This window comes from Cnephaeus nilssonii, assembly GCF_951640355.1.
Source record: "Cnephaeus nilssonii genome assembly, chromosome: 3".
Lineage (NCBI taxonomy): Eukaryota > Metazoa > Chordata > Mammalia > Chiroptera > Vespertilionidae > Cnephaeus > Cnephaeus nilssonii.
The window spans coordinates 3,515,964-3,530,678 of record NC_137074.1 but is presented as its reverse complement, the minus strand read 5'-3'; the positions used below and the strand labels follow the sequence as shown (position 1 = coordinate 3,530,678).

Here is a 14,715-nt window from a genome sequence, read left to right as displayed (position 1 = left end):
GGAGCTGAGCAGGACCCCAGAAATGCCTGCCGTGGGCAGACTCGTGTCCCCCCAAGAGGGATCCGCTACATCCTAACCCCAGAACCCGGGAGTGACCATATCTGGGAGAAGGGTCTTTGCAGGTGTGATTAGGGTTCTCACATCGAGATCCCCCAGGGTGGGGCCCCAAATCCAACCAGCGTCCCTGCAAGCGACGGAGGAGGAGACGCCGACCGCAGAGGGAGACACGCGGAGGTGGGAGTGCGTGGCCACAAGCCAAGGAGTGCCGGCCGCCACGGCAGGTGGAGGGGACGACGGGGTTCCCCCCCTGGAGCCCCAGAGACAGCACAGCCGCCAGCGCCTCGATCTCAGGCTTCCGGCCTCCGGGCTGAGAGCCGATCCTGTGGTCTCAGCCCCACGGTTCGCGGTACTTGGTGACAGGGCCCTGGATGGACGGTAAAGCTCCTGCCGTGGAAACGTTGGCGAGGGGCTCCCTGCCAGCCCGCTCCCGGCTCCTGCCTCTGTGCTGGGGTGGAGGGGGTGGGTGGGTCTCAGAGAGCGAGCCATCGGCCAGGCGGAGACCAGCCTTGTGCTCTTTAGGGAGCAGGTCACGGATGCGGTGGGGCCCCCACACCGCCCCGCCCTGCCTGCTGCCGCGCTGCCGGTTGGTAAGACGTGGGAAGCCCGGGAAGAGAAGCACTCGGGGCGACATTTCCACAGGCCTCACCCTGGGCCGCTGCACGGCGCCCCGACCCTGGACGACGGGCTGAACTGGCCCAGCGCGTGCCCTGGGGCACCGAGCAGAGGGGTCCGCCCGTGATGATAAACGTCCAAACCTGCTTCCGGCGATGGGGGGGGGGGGCAGGGGACGGCTTTCGAGGTTACTTCCCGCCTCCTGCTCTCAGCCCCGCCCCCGACTGTGCGGGCTCCCCACACCTGGGTCCCCACCTCCCGGCTCTGCTCGGAGGGGGCCTCGAGGAGCTCTCGGTGAGTGAAGCTGTGCCATCCATTTCCAGTCGCCAGGCCCGAGGCCAGCGTGGAGCCCGCGTCCCGGCGACGTCCATCACACGCCTCACAGCGAAGGGACACGCCCTCTTCCGCCTTTATCTCCTGTTTGAAGACCTCTGTCCCCGGCGGTGCAAACAGAAGCCCGTTTGCCGTCCCGTCCGCACCCACCGCGGCCTCCTCTGCGCACCGTCCCCTCGCGGTTTCCTGGCGCGGGGAGGTCGGACTCGGCACGGTCGCCATCACCGTCCCTGCCGCTGTCTCTTGCTTCCTCTGATTTACGGATTCTCGCCGTCTGGCCGAGACAGCCACGCTCCCTCTGGGCTCCGTGCCCCTCGGAGGCCCCGGCTCGCCTCCCCTAACAGTCCCGTCCGATCAGCCCGTCCGGGACTCCACGTCCGAGGGAGGCGAGCGAATGTGTCCTGGGGTCCAGGAGGCCCCGGAGAAGAGCCCTTGTTGGGGGGAAGCCAGGCTCCGGGGGACACAGGCCGGGCTCTGGGTGTGACGCCGCGGGCGGGGACGGGCTGAAGGCTGAGGCCACGCCGTCCAGCTCCTGTCCCACCGGGCGCGGCGGCGGCCTCGCTGCCTCCCTCCACCCGGAGGCTCGCCTGGCTCACCTGGGAGTGGACACCGAGCCCAGCTCCCCGCGGCCCCAGGTCACAACCCGGGAGCAGGAGCCCCCGCGGCCCCAGGTCACAACCCGGGAGCAGGAGCCCCCGCCGGGCAGCGCGGAGGCCTCGCCACCTTTCCAGACGCTCACTGCGCCTGCTTCCCCAGAAACGCCTCTCCTCAGCCGGGCCGGGAGGCAGGAAGCGGGGTTGGAAGCCAGTGTGGCTCAGTGGTTGAGCGCTGACCCATGAACCAGGAGGTCAGGGTTGAATTCCCCCGTTTTCCTTCTCGCCCCGCAGCCCCGCGTAGAACAGCGCGTCCACGTGAGTCCGGGGCTTGCTTTCCACTCGCGCGCAGGACAGCAGCGGCTCCCAACGCGCTCCCGCCTCAGCCGAGGGGCCCGGCGCGCCCAGGGCTGGGTCCTCCCCTCTCCTCCCACGGTGGGGGGACTGTCCCCCCGCGGGGGGGGGGGGGGTGGAGTCTCTCGGGCACAGAGACCTTAGCGCGCCGTCGCGGACTGAAGGGGGCAGGGAGAAGCGTCCACGCCTGCGCAGGGGTGTCCCCGTCACGGGCCTCGGCCTGCAGTGACTCAGGACAACGCCCCGGACCTGGCACGCTCAGCGGTCCCCGTTCACACCAGACGGCCAGCCAGGCGCCCTGGGCCTGCCGTCCGCTGCCACCCGGTCCCTGAGCCTCTTAGCGCAGAGCAGAGCCCGGCGGGGACGTGCCGCCCGGGTCCGTGCGGAAGATCTGCTCCTCCAGCCCTCGCACCCCGTGAACAGGCACCCCCAGGCCGGGCACCCCCAGGCTGGGCACCCCCAGGCCGGGCACCCCCAGGCCGGGCACCCCCAGGCCGGGCACCCCCAGGCCGGCCACGGCACAGTGGGCTGGACGGCGAGGATGAGGCGTCTACTCCACCCCCGAGATCTGCTGCCTACACGTGGGTCCCAGAAGTGTCACTTCTTTAGGCATTTCAGTGGCTAGAGCACCCCCAACCCAAACGCCCCAAACTGCCTCTGTTGGCTAATCGGACGCTGTGTGTTCACGCTTCCCACACGGACTCCTCCCAGCCTTCCCCAGCCAGATGGCGGGCCGCGGTCAGAGGCTCAGCTCCCAGCTCTGCCACCTCCTGCTGTGTGACTATGGGCAAGCGGCTTACCCTCTCTGAACCTCAGCATCCTCAGCAGTGAAAGGAGGGTCGTGAACACGAGACGGCCTCTCTGGGTCGACCAGATGGTCACTCCCCAACACCACCGCCCTGGCGTAGTGAGGGCCCCGTGTGGTTCTTTAACGGCTCTGTTACTCGCAACTGTCGTCCAGATATCACAGAGAAACTTCGTCCCAAATCCACAATCTAGAATCTATAAGCTTCCACACCACCCCCACACCTGCCAGTGTCACTGGGTGTTTGGGCACTGACAACGAGGAACTGCTTAAACCCGGGGTGCGAGGACCCCCTCCTGAGGCTTACGATTCCTGTGTGCACAACGGACAGCCATCAGGCACAAGCAGGGGCCGCCCCTCCCTCCGGGCCTCCCCCCGGCTGCCGCCCAGGCCGCGGGCAGTACTCACGCAGGTGGTGCGCGTAGCGGAGGTGGAACGCGTCGCAGCCGTGCACGTGGTGGTACAGGGTCTTCTCGATCAGGTCCTGCGGCTCGTACCCCGTCAGCTCGGTCACCCTGGGGGGCGGGGGGCGGGGCTCCGTGAGTTACCTGCTCTGAAGGCTGCCTTTCACCTCAGTTCCCCCTGGTTTTGCCAACCAATCAGATGCTAAGAGGCCGGGGGGGGGGGGTGGTGGGCGGGGGGGGGGGGTGGTGGGCGGGATGCGGGTTTGGGAAACTAGGAATGGTATTTTTTTTACAAGAAGAAGGTCCAAACGCCAGCCCGGGCCGGAGGGAGCGCCGACGAGCAGGCCTGCTCCGCGGAACCGCGGCGGGAAGGTGGGGGCTCAGCGCAGCCCTGGCCCGGATGCAGCTCATCCGAGGGCCTTCCGCGTGAACTTGGATGCGATGTCGGACAAAGCTGCCACCCGGAGAAAGAATCCTCTCTGGGCACTTTTGTGGGAACCTTCGTACGAATTACTGTGGTGAGTCCGGCCCGCCCGGCTCCGTGGTTGAGCGTCGACCTATGAACCGGAAGGTCCCGGTTCCATTCCTGGTCAGGACACAGGCCTGGGTTTCAGGCTTGACCCCCGGTAGAGGGAGTGCAGGAGGCAACCGATCAGAGATTCTCATCATTGATGCTTCTCTCTCTCTCTCCCTCTCCCTTCCTCTCTGAAAAGCAAATGTTTTAAAAAATTTCTCCCAGAAGAGAATAATTTAAAAAAAATAAATAGCCCTAACCAGTCGGGCTCAATGGATAGAGTATTGGCCTGCGGACTCAAGGGTCCCAGGTTCGATTCTGGTCAAGGGCATGTACCTTGGTTGCGGGCACATCCCCAGTGGGGAGTGTGCAGGAGGCAGCTGATCAATGTTTCTCTCTCATCCATGTTTCTAACTCTATCCCTCTTCCTTCCTCTCTGTAAAAAAATCAATAAAATATATTTTTTTAAATGTAAATAAGTAAATAAAAATGACGTTACCATTTTAACCATTTGTAAGCGTACCGTTCAGTGGCAGGGACGCCACCCACAATGTGGTCTGCTCATCCCCACTTCCATTTCCAGAACGTTCCACCCCTCCAAGCAGAAACTCTGCCCATTAGATAGCAAGTCCCCACGTCCCCTCCCCCGTCCCTGGCCACTTCTGCTCCACTTCCTGTCCCTCTGGCTTTGTCTCTTCTAGAAATTTCATCTGAGGGGAACGCGCCGGCGTTTGCCCTTTTGCGTCTGGCTTCTTGCGGTCGGCACGATGTTCTCAAGGGCCCTGCACGCTGCAGTGCGTGTGGGATGCCGTTCCTCTCACGGCCGAGTCACGTCCCACGGCACGTGGGCCCCACGTCTTGTTTACCCGCTCTTCCGACGAGGGGCGCTGGTTCCTGGCCCTGGTGTGTGTGACCTCTGCACCCCCAGGCCACACGGACACTGTCCACCGTCGGGCTCCGGACGGCCTGTGGCTGGCGAGTCCTCGGGGGGGGGAGTTAGGGAAGAACTGGAGACGTCGGAGCCTCGCATTAGTGGGGGGATGGCTTTGGCCCCCCCAGAAATAGCACGACACGGAGACGATGGGCTAGAGGCCAGCCGTCAGCTCCCTGGAGCGAGGGAAGCCCGCGCCCAGGGCGGGTGTGACGCTGCCCTCTCCGTTCTCATCACGCCCGGGCGCACCGGTCCCGCGCCAGCCCTCGGAGGAAGCGTGGCTGCCCGCATCCAGGCGGCGTGGCGGCGGCGGGAGCCCGTGGGGCGCTCCGTGCAGGTGAAAACTGCCCGTGGCCGGGGCCCCGGGACCCGGGCCGGGAGGAGGCGGCCGCACGACCTGGCGACAGACACTCCAGAGCAGATGACAGATTCCAGAGGAGCGAGGCCGGAGCCGCGGGGACCGAGGGCGGCCTGGCAGCCCGGCCGTCCAGGCCTGAAGCATTAGCTGCAAACGACACGGGGAAACCTGACCTCGCTCTCACTCCCTCGCTCGCTCCCCTCTCCGTCGAGTTCTGTGCGGGCTCGGGTCGTAAATCTCGGAGAGCCTCATATTTCCCTGGAATGGCTCGCTGTTTGGTGGACGCATTTCCATGGTGCCCTCGGCAGGAAGGAGCCGGCGCGGGGCGGGCGGGGACGTGCGGAGGCCACAGCGCGGGGCTCCGGGGCCGCGGGTGAGGGCCACCCGGGGCGCCAGGCCCTCGGAGCCCCGCGCTGTGGCCGGAGCAGGAGCAGGAGCGGCTGGCTTCCCCTGAAAGCAAGCCGGGCCCCCCTCCGGGCAGGGGCAGGGGGGAGAGAAGCTTCCCAGGCCGTTTGGACGGGACGTTTCAGAACCACGGCCCCGAACGTGTAAATGAATCAGAAACACATGGATCACGTTTCTCATCAAAGTCCACGCGGCTTTAAAACTTACGGGGGGCAGGGCTGGCCGCGCGCCCCGCTGTCCCAGCCCTCCGGTGTGGGACGGCCTGTCGGAGGGAGCGGCCAGACCCCAGACGGCGCTCGTTCCCCGTCCTTCGCCAAAGCACCAGCTACAGTTTCAAAGCGAACCGAACGCCAGGTGATGCTGAGGTCAGCTGGGTCTGGGGTGCTGCGGGGTGGGGGGCCCGCCCTGGGGACTTGGGCCGGCTGGGCTTCCGGCCAAGCCCTCTTGGGGGCCCCGGGTCTGAGGGTCAGAGCTGCCATCTCCCACCTCGCGGGCCATTCTGCTGACCTCCCAGCGCCGGGCCAGCCCCCCGTCCCCGGGCTGACCGCCGAGGACCAGCCACTGAGCACCTCCGATGGGGGAGATTAGGACAGGCCTCCCCACGTCTGGGAGCTTCCTGGTGCTCAGCAGGGGACCCCAGTCTGCTGGGGGGAGAGGGAGTCTTCCTCCCGGCCAGCGCCTGTCCTTCCTACCCACCACTGGGGGCATGGCACCCACACCCTAACGAGAGGGACACTGGCTTTCCAGAAAGCCCCCGTCCGAGGCCCCGCCCTGGCCTCCGTCTCTCCGTCCACCTCGTCTGTGCAGCCCCGTGTCTGCGGGAGGCGCAGGGCTGGGTGGGCCCTGAGGTCCCTCCTCGGGGAGACGGCTGCTTTCCCCTCGTAAAGACTCACCAGGTCTCGGGGGCGGGGGGCAGGGGGTGAACGGTCAAAGACAAACCAGGAGACACACAGAACCAGCGTCTCCTCCCGTGAGTCTAAGCTAAAGCACGTGGACAGCGTGTCCTCTCTGTCCACTCTGCGAAGGGGCTTGGCATCTGGAAGGAATGCTCCTTCACGCCTGCTCCTGCCCACGTGGTCCGGGACCACGGCCACCCCGACTCCTGTCCCCGGGGCCAGCCCCCACCTCCCCACCACCCCACCCTCACCCCCACCCCAGGGAACAGCACTGGTCGGCCTCGGCCCTCGGCCCTCGCGTGAGGAGCCGCGTCTTCCCCAGAGCCGCCCACCCCTGGCCTGCGCTCCTGGGAGACAACGACCAGCACACAGGCCTCGTCCCCTCTCCACCCGAGTGGTCCCAGTGCATCAACGACGAACTAGACCCGTGGTCGGCAAACTGCGGCTCGCGAGCCACAGGCGGCTCTTTGGTCCCTTGAGTGTGGCTCTTCCACAAAATACCACGGCCTGGGCGAGTCTATTTTGAAGAAGTGGCGTTAGAAGAAGTTTAAGTTTAAAAAATTTGGCTCTCCAAAGCAGTTTCCATTGTTGTCCTGCTGATATCTGGCTCTGTGGACTGATGAGTTTGCCGGCCACGGAACTAGACTAACCTGGGTCCTCACCTCCTACCCCGAACCAGGTGCGTTTGCTCTTCTTCAATAAATGGCTAAAATGATCAATGTTACGTTATGTATCTTTTACCACAAAAGTGAAAATAATCAGTAAATCCTCGTCCCCCCCCCCAAAAAAAAAAATAAATAAAAATAAACAGGAAACAAAAAGATAGCAAGAGATGTCCTCTCTCTGGTCCAGCTCGGCCACGCCCACGAAGGTCAGGCGCCCAGGCCCTAAGCACTTCCCCTGCACAGCGAGGGCCTTCCAGGAGGCGGGAGGGTTAGGGTTAGGGTTAGGGTTAGGGTTAGGGTTGGGGGGAGGATTAGGGTTAGGGTTGGGGGGGTAGGGTTAGGGTTAGGGTTAGGGTAGGCGGAGGCCCGGCTCACCTGCTGGTGCACTTGCTGTTTACTGTGCAATGCCCACCCCTGCTCCCTAACTTCATCTTTCCCAGTCCCCGTGGCAGCCGGGTTGGGGGGCGGCCTGTCTTGTTTTTTTACCGATCAGAGACCCAAAGTCCAGCGAGGTCCACAGCCCCGGGGACATCGAGGCCTCGAGCACAGGCCTCCCTCCGGAGCTGGCTGGCCCCTCGGTCACCCCAGCCCTGGCCTTTCCTCACTCCTCTCCCTGCTCTCTCCGGGGCTCCAGGGGAGAGGCAGGGACAGTGGGAGAGGGTTTCAGGCTGACTGGCCCAGCTGCGGTCATTGTCCCCCCAGGCAGGGCTGCCTGTCGCTCCCGGCCCGGCCCTGCGGTGGGGTTTCGTGCAGCCCCGGGGAGGGCGTCCCCCACACACTGCCTGTCGCTCCCGGCCCGGCCCTGCGGTGGGGCTTCGTGCAGTCCCTGGGGGAGGGCGTCCCCCACACACTGCCTGTCGCTCCCGGCCCGGCCCTGCGGTGGGGCTTCATGCAGCCCCTGGTGGAGGCGTCCCCCACACACTGCCTGTCGCTCCCGGCCCGGCCCTGCGGTGGGGCTTCGTGCAGTCCCTGGGGGAGGGCGTCCCCCACACACTGCCTGTCGCTCCCGGCCCGGCCCTGCGGTGGGGCTTCGTGCAGCCCCGGGGAGGGCGTCCCCCACACACTGCCTGTCGCTCCCGGCCCGGCCCTGCGGTGGGGCTTCGTGCAGCCCCGGGGAGGGCGTCCCCCACACACTGCCTGTCGCTCCCGGCCCGGCCCTGCGGTGGGGTTTCGTGCAGCCCCAGGGGGAGGGCGTCCCCCACACACTGCCGTGCACACCTGCCGGTTTCCAGGTCGTCCGGGCCTGAGGGCAGCGCAGGCAGAACCCTGACCCTGCGGCCCTGGAGACAGGAAGCCTCCACTCGGGCCCCGCGGGATGACGTGGGGCGGGACGACGATGGGAATCAGTCTGACTGCCCGGAGCTGAGGGCGCCGGCCGCTCCCGCGTGCTGGAGGCGGTTAATTCTTCCCATTCCTGCCTCGGTTTCTCTAGGTCCCTTCTGGCTCGTTCCCTGTCCCATCCTGGTTTCAGGGTGTCACCTTGAGGGGCCGGTCCCCCTCAGGACCTGGGGACCCCGCGGCGGCCACTCACCGGGAGTCCAGGAAGATGAGCTTCAGGTCGAGGCTGGCCCGGAACATGAACATGTTGCTGTGCAGCTTGACCTCGGTGACGGCGCTGGGCGGCAGCGACTGGCCCACGGCCACCAGCCCCACGACCTGGTAGCAGGAGTCGTACAGCGACATGTCCAGCAGGTACTGCCTGACCTTCAGGTAGCCGCTGCAGTGGATGACCTGGGGGAGAGGGCGGGTCAGCCCGGCGGCCCGGCCGCGGCCCGTCTCTCCCACGTGCAGCCTGCCCCCCAGCCCGGCCTCCGGGGGCCGCGGCCACACGCCCGGTTCCCGGCCCGGGAGGAACAGGCTGGTCTCCTTTCTCAGAAATGACATCAGAATCACACAGGGGCTGCCTCCCTCGCTGACCGTGGAAGCCACGGCTCTCTAGCGGACAGCAGGGCCTGAGCAACCAGCGCCACGCGGCGTGAGCGGCAGGACAGGGCACTTCGGGGGAGCCTTGGTCCCGGCACCTGCACGCCAGCTGGAAAGCTTATGTGCCGACGGGACTGGATGCGACATGCTAACTTGACCTTGATATCACCTGACAAGCTATGTCACTCAGGAAACTCAGAATTCTTCCAGTAGAATGGGGAATGGGAAAAAAGCTTCATGGAAAATAGGCTTTATTTCTAATTCAAGATTTTATCCCCTTGTAATAAGCAAGCGCCGGGTGACGATAGAGAAACACGGTGACAGCTGTAGCCACACCCCACGCAAGAGAACGCGTGCGTGTTCCGAAGGTCACGCAGCAGCGCTCACGCAGCCTCAGGCCTCGGCACCGGACGCTCTGGACGCTCCGTCAGGACATCCCGAGGGGCCCACGGCCGCCGCGAGGGCAGGAGGAGCCCTTCCAAAGCCTCCCTCCCGGATTCCCTCCTGGATTCCCGTCCTTACAGCTGGAACAAACCCTTATAGCCTCCAGCCTATTCTCCCATCGCACGGATGAGGAAACTGAGGGCAAGGGAGGTGCTGTGCTTTGCTTAAGACTGGACAGTTAGTAAGTGGCAGAAACAGTTCAAGACCCCGTGTCCAGAAGAATGTCTGTGGGTGCAGGACCGTGCGGGGGGTCCCCACGCCTGGCCAAAGAGGCTTCGAGTCCGGGACAGCAGCTAAGAAACACCCTCCAACTACAAAGCAGAGTGAGGTCACGTCAGCGCCCAGAGCTCCGAGTGTGGCTCCGAGGAGGGCCGAGGAGAGGGCGCAGGGCGCAGGGGGAGGCAGACCTGGTGCTGGGCATCAGGGCACCTGCTCCTGAGCCCCCAGTCAGCCGGAGGTGGGCACTCAGGCAGAGAAAGGGCCAGGCGGGGGGGTTGGGGGGGTCGAGGACCAGCTCTGTCGCTGACCGGCCTGCCCTCCGGCTTGCCGGCTGGTGACCCTGACGTAGGAGGGGCCGACCACACCCCCTCGAAGGGCTGCTACCCGGTTCGTTTACCCGCTCGGCTCTCTGATGGCCACATGGGGACGGAGCTCTGCTCCGCACTGAGTGGCCGCCCTGTCCCCGCGCAGCACCGACCTCCGCCCGCGGGGCCGACCTTCTGAGGACGAGCGACAATTCCGGGCTCTGAATGCTCCCTGCGGCCTGGCCCGGCCCGGCCCACGCGGGTTCCGTTAGCTCCAGGGCAGCGCTCAGGCAGACAGAAGCTCAGGTGCCAGGTAAACCGCCCTGAGCCCGTGCCCTCGGTCCCAGGGACGAACCGTCAGGAGACACCAGCTCTCACCGCCCTCTGAGCGGGCATTGCTACCGTAGTGTCTGCGTCCCGTGCCCTCCTGTCTGCACATGTCCTCGGGGTGAAGCAAAACACTAAACACTCCAGACCCCCCCTCCTCCCCCCCACGGCCCGGCTCCTCGTACCTTGTACCCGCTGCACGTCAGGCCCGCGTTCCTCTTCGCCAGGACGCACTTCATGCGGAGGAAGAACGACCTCTCGATCTCGTACTCTGAAAGCAGAAGCCGCGTTAGATGCCAGCTGTCCCCGCTGCTCCCCACTGTCACCCCACAATGTCAGTCACCCTCAGGACCCAGCCAGGGGCCTTGTCCCAGCAGCCCAGATGCCAGCCCAGAGAGCCCTGCCTGTGGCCAGACCTGGGGGGGTGGGGGATGGGGGGATGGGAACCTGGGTGGGGACCTGGGGGGTTGGGGACTGGGGCGGTGGGGGCTGGGGGTGATGGGGATTTGGGGTGCTGGGGAGGGGGGTCCTGGGTAGGGTGGGGGCTGGGAGTGGTAGGACTGGGGGGGTGGGGTCCTGGGTGGGGTGGGGACCTGGGTGGGGTGGGGGCTGGGGTGGTGGGGTCCTGGGTGGGGTGGGGTCCTGGGTGGGGTGGGGACCGGGTGGGGTGGGGACCGGGTGGAGTGGGGACCAGATGGGGTGGGGACCAGATGGGGTGGGGACCGGGTGGGGTGGGGACCAGGTGGGGTGGGGACCAGGTGGGGTGCAGAGCGGGCCCCATCGGCCTGGCTTCCACGTGCCCCGGAAGAAGGCGGCTGGAAACATGGCCGCAGCAAGAACTCACTGAGCACCGTCCAGGCTGGGGCCCACGTGGCACCACAGAGGCCTGGTGCCCGGAGAGCTGACCTGCCCTGGGGGCGCCTGGACCTGCGAGGAGGCCTCCGACTCCCTCGGGCAGCAGATACCGAGATCAGCCCTTTCCCGACTGCAGCCGAGGGAGCCAGCCCCAGGACCCCCCGCCATCTGTGCCCGGGGCTGAGACCGCCCGAGTGTGGGATGGGGAACAGGACCCAGCAGACCCGCTGGCCACACCTGCCTCCGGCTCTCCCGCAGCCTCAGCACAGCCTGCGCCCTCGCTCCGCACACGAGGCCCCGGGGACGCCTCTGCTGAAGGGCCCAGCCCCCGGGCACCCATGCCCACGTGCCTGCCCCGGGGAGGGAGGTCACTCGCTCTAAACACAGCCCCGGGGGTGGTTAATAAACTACTTTTTAGAGGAGGTTTCCCCTGGGAGTGGGCCTGCAGCCTCCCCCCCTCCCCCAGGGCACGCCCGGTGCCGGGAAGGGGTTCGCTGGAGAGGCACCCCCTGGTGGAGAGGCTGCCCATTACCCACAATCCTCTGCACCTGGGGGTCAGGGGTCTGACGGGCATAGCTTCCCTTTAACACGGCGCGTCCGCCCGTTTGCACACGAGCATCGGGTCTGAGCAGCATCTCATGATGATAGGAGTGTGGGAGCCTGTTTCTCACCCAACACCTCAGACACGGGCCAGATCCCACCCAGGAAAGCAAGTCTGCGGGGGCGGGGGTGAGAGTGAGCACGGTGACCCCCAATCCCTCACTGTGACCCCCAATCCCTCACTGTGACCCCCAGTTCCCTCACCGTGACCCCCAGCCCCTCACTGTGACCCCCAGCCCCTCACCGTGACCCCCAACCCCTCACCGTGACCCCCAGCCCCTCACCGTGACCCCCAACCCCTCACCGTGAGCCCCAGCCCCTCACCATGACCCCCAACCCCTCACCGTGACCCCCAGCCCCTCACCGTGACCCCCAACCCCTCACCGTGAGCCCCAATCCCTCACCGTGACCCCCAGTTCCCTCACCGTGACCCCCAGTTCCCTCACCGTGACCCCCAGCCCCTCACCGTGACCCCCAGCCCCTCACCATGACCCCCAATCCCTCACTGTGACCCCCAGTTCCCTCACTGTGAGCCCCAATCCCTCACCGTGACCCCCAGCCCCTCACCGTGACCCCCAATCCCTCACCGTGACCCCCAGTCCCTCACTGTGACCCCCAATCCCTCACTGTGAGCCCCAATCCCTCACTGTGACCCCCAATCCCTCACTGTGAGCCCCAGTCCCTCACCGTGACCCCCAGTTCCCTCACTGTGACCCCCAGCCCCTCACCGTGACCCCCAATCCCTCACCGTGACCCCCAGTTCCCTCACCGTGACCCCCAGTTCCCTCACCGTGACCCCCAGCCCCTCACCGTGACCCCCAGCCCCTCACCGTGACCCCCAACCCCTCACCGTGACCCCCAGCCCCTCACCGTGAGCCCCAATCCCTCACCGTGACCCCCAGTTCCCTCACCGTGACCCCCAGTTCCCTCACCGTGACCCCCAGTTCCCTCACCGTGACCCCCAGCCCCTCACCGTGACCCCCAGCCCCTCACCATGACCCCCAACCCCTCACCGTGACCCCCAGCTCCTCACCATGACCCCCAACCCCTCACCGTGAGCCCCAATCCCTCACCGTGACCCCCAATCCCCTCACCGTGAGCCCCAATCCCCTCACCGTGAGCCCCAGCCCCTCACCGTGACCCTCAATCCCCTCACTGTGACCCCCAATCCCCTCACCGTGACCCTCAATCCCCTCACTGTGAGCCCCAATCCCCTCACTGTGAGCCCCAGTCCCGCACACTCTGCGGTGGCCAGGAGCCGGGCGGTCCCCTCCTGGGCCTGTGCCTCTCCACACGGTCACTGTCTCGGCAGTGCCCACCGGAGCCGGGGGGCTCGCATGTTCCCCAGGCTGTTCGCGGTCACTTTCCACCCGTTTAGCGAGCGGGCAGTGAGGGAGGGAAGGGGCCGGGGCGCTGGACAAGGCCGCTCCGCGCTGTGGACCCGGATCGTTCGGAACAAGGACAACCCAAGGCTCTGACGACTGGGGTCCGTGTCTGTCCAGCTGGACGCGCCCCCCGTGAGCGTCCGTGTCCAGTGCCCTGTCCTCCTGGCCCTCGCTCCGTTACAGCTGACTCCTCAGACTCGGCCCCGCCCCCCCGACCCCGGGGTCTCGGCCACGCGGGCCGCCACAGCCAAGGCAGACCGGGGACCCTCGGCCACCCGCGGACGGTCCCATCGATGTCAGAGGGACCGCCAGGCCGGGCCTGGGACGGCTCCCGTCTCCCAAGCACACACGGCAGCTGTCATCGAGGGCCACCTGTGTGACGACCTCTCCATCCCGTCCCACGGGACAGCCTCGGCGTCGGTGCTGACACGGGCCGACCGCAGGGGGGACCCCGTCCGTCTGGGGACATGACGGAGGGACTCAGGGGGAGGGACTCAGGAGGAGGGCATGTCCCGATGGAGCCGGGCCAGTGGGACGACCTGCCTCCGTCTAGACCAGGGCTTCTGACCCGACTTGTGTCCCGACAAGACCCACAACTCCCCACGCAGAACGCCGCCTCTGAGCGCAGGAGAGGAAACAGATGAGAATCCCCATGGGCGGCGACCACCGGACGGCAAACAGCGGTTACAGCATAGAACGGGGGGTGCGCTGGTCCCCGTGCTGCCTTATCGGCACCTTAAGGAACGGACGCGACAGTGGGGTCTCCGACGCCCGACAGTTCGAAGGAGCAGGGATGTCACCGGCCTCCCGTCCACAATCCATACGCCCAGGAGACGCTGGCTTTCAACCGAGGAATAAAGTGAATCCCCCATTCGGTCTGGCAAGCCCACGTTCTCACCTCGGCCCCCGGTTAAGGAGCCGGGCCCAGGCCTGCGTGGCCGGAATGGGGGGCCCAGACCACGTTAGGGAGTGGCCCTGGGCCGCCGGCTTCGCCTCCCAGCCGGCACCCATCCCAGCGCCCGGCACCCATCCCAGCGCCCGGCACCCATCCAGCGGCCAGCACCTGCCGGGGCTCGGACGTGCTGCCTTGAAGGTCAGAGGCATGAACGCTCACCGCCCTCGGCGGGAGCAGCGTGCTGGCTGAGGCCCTGGCCGGGCAGTGCGGGGAGCAGACCCCGGGTCACGTCCGAGCGCAGCGCCTGGTTTTCCTGCTGGTTCTTTCTGGCGGGAGGATACGCACCTTGGAGCAGGTGATGGTGAAGGGGCTGGTGGGCCGCCAGCACGGCCGTCATCTCGTCATGGTCGGACGGATGGATGTACTCATAGATGCTGTTGCCCGTGAGCTCCACCTGCCGCAGAGGGAGGGGTCAGGAATCCTCCCGGGACTGCGGGGAGGGGGACGTCGTGCGGACCACAGGTATGCACCTGCAGGGACCGGACCCCGGACCCCACGGACCACCCGCCCTCCTCCCAGCGCAGACACACCTGTCTTTTCCAAACCTCCTCCCCCGCCTCCAACGAGGACAGAGAGGTGTGAGCTGAAAACAGAGTCCTGAGCAGAAACCGGAAAGTAAGATGAGAAAGGTGAGCCATGGCCCAGGCGGCAAGGCTCAGCGGTTGAGCATGGACCTATGAACCAGGAGGTCACGGTTCGATTCCCTGTCAGGGCACATACCCTAGTTGTGGGCTCGATCCCCAGTGTGGGGTGCACAGGAGGCAGCCGATCA

The 14,715-nt window shown here is 66.2% G+C and overlaps 1 protein-coding gene across 1 annotated transcript in view; it reads right to left on the bottom strand.

Moving 5' to 3' along the window:
• The window catches only part of SIM2 (SIM bHLH transcription factor 2), a gene marked incomplete at its 3' end in the record, with an annotated part of 43,341 nt that overhangs the window by 10,076 nt on the left and 18,550 nt on the right, over positions 1–14,715 (bottom strand). Inside the window, exons 4-7 of the mRNA XM_079767117.1 lie at positions 14,229–14,337; positions 10,334–10,419; positions 8,462–8,661; positions 3,166–3,272 (exon numbers count right to left, since the gene is read on the bottom strand). Of these exons, the coding sequence (XP_079623243.1) occupies positions 3,166–3,272; positions 8,462–8,661; positions 10,334–10,419; positions 14,229–14,337 (502 nt within the window). The remainder of the gene's footprint in view (positions 1–3,165; positions 3,273–8,461; positions 8,662–10,333; positions 10,420–14,228; positions 14,338–14,715) is intronic.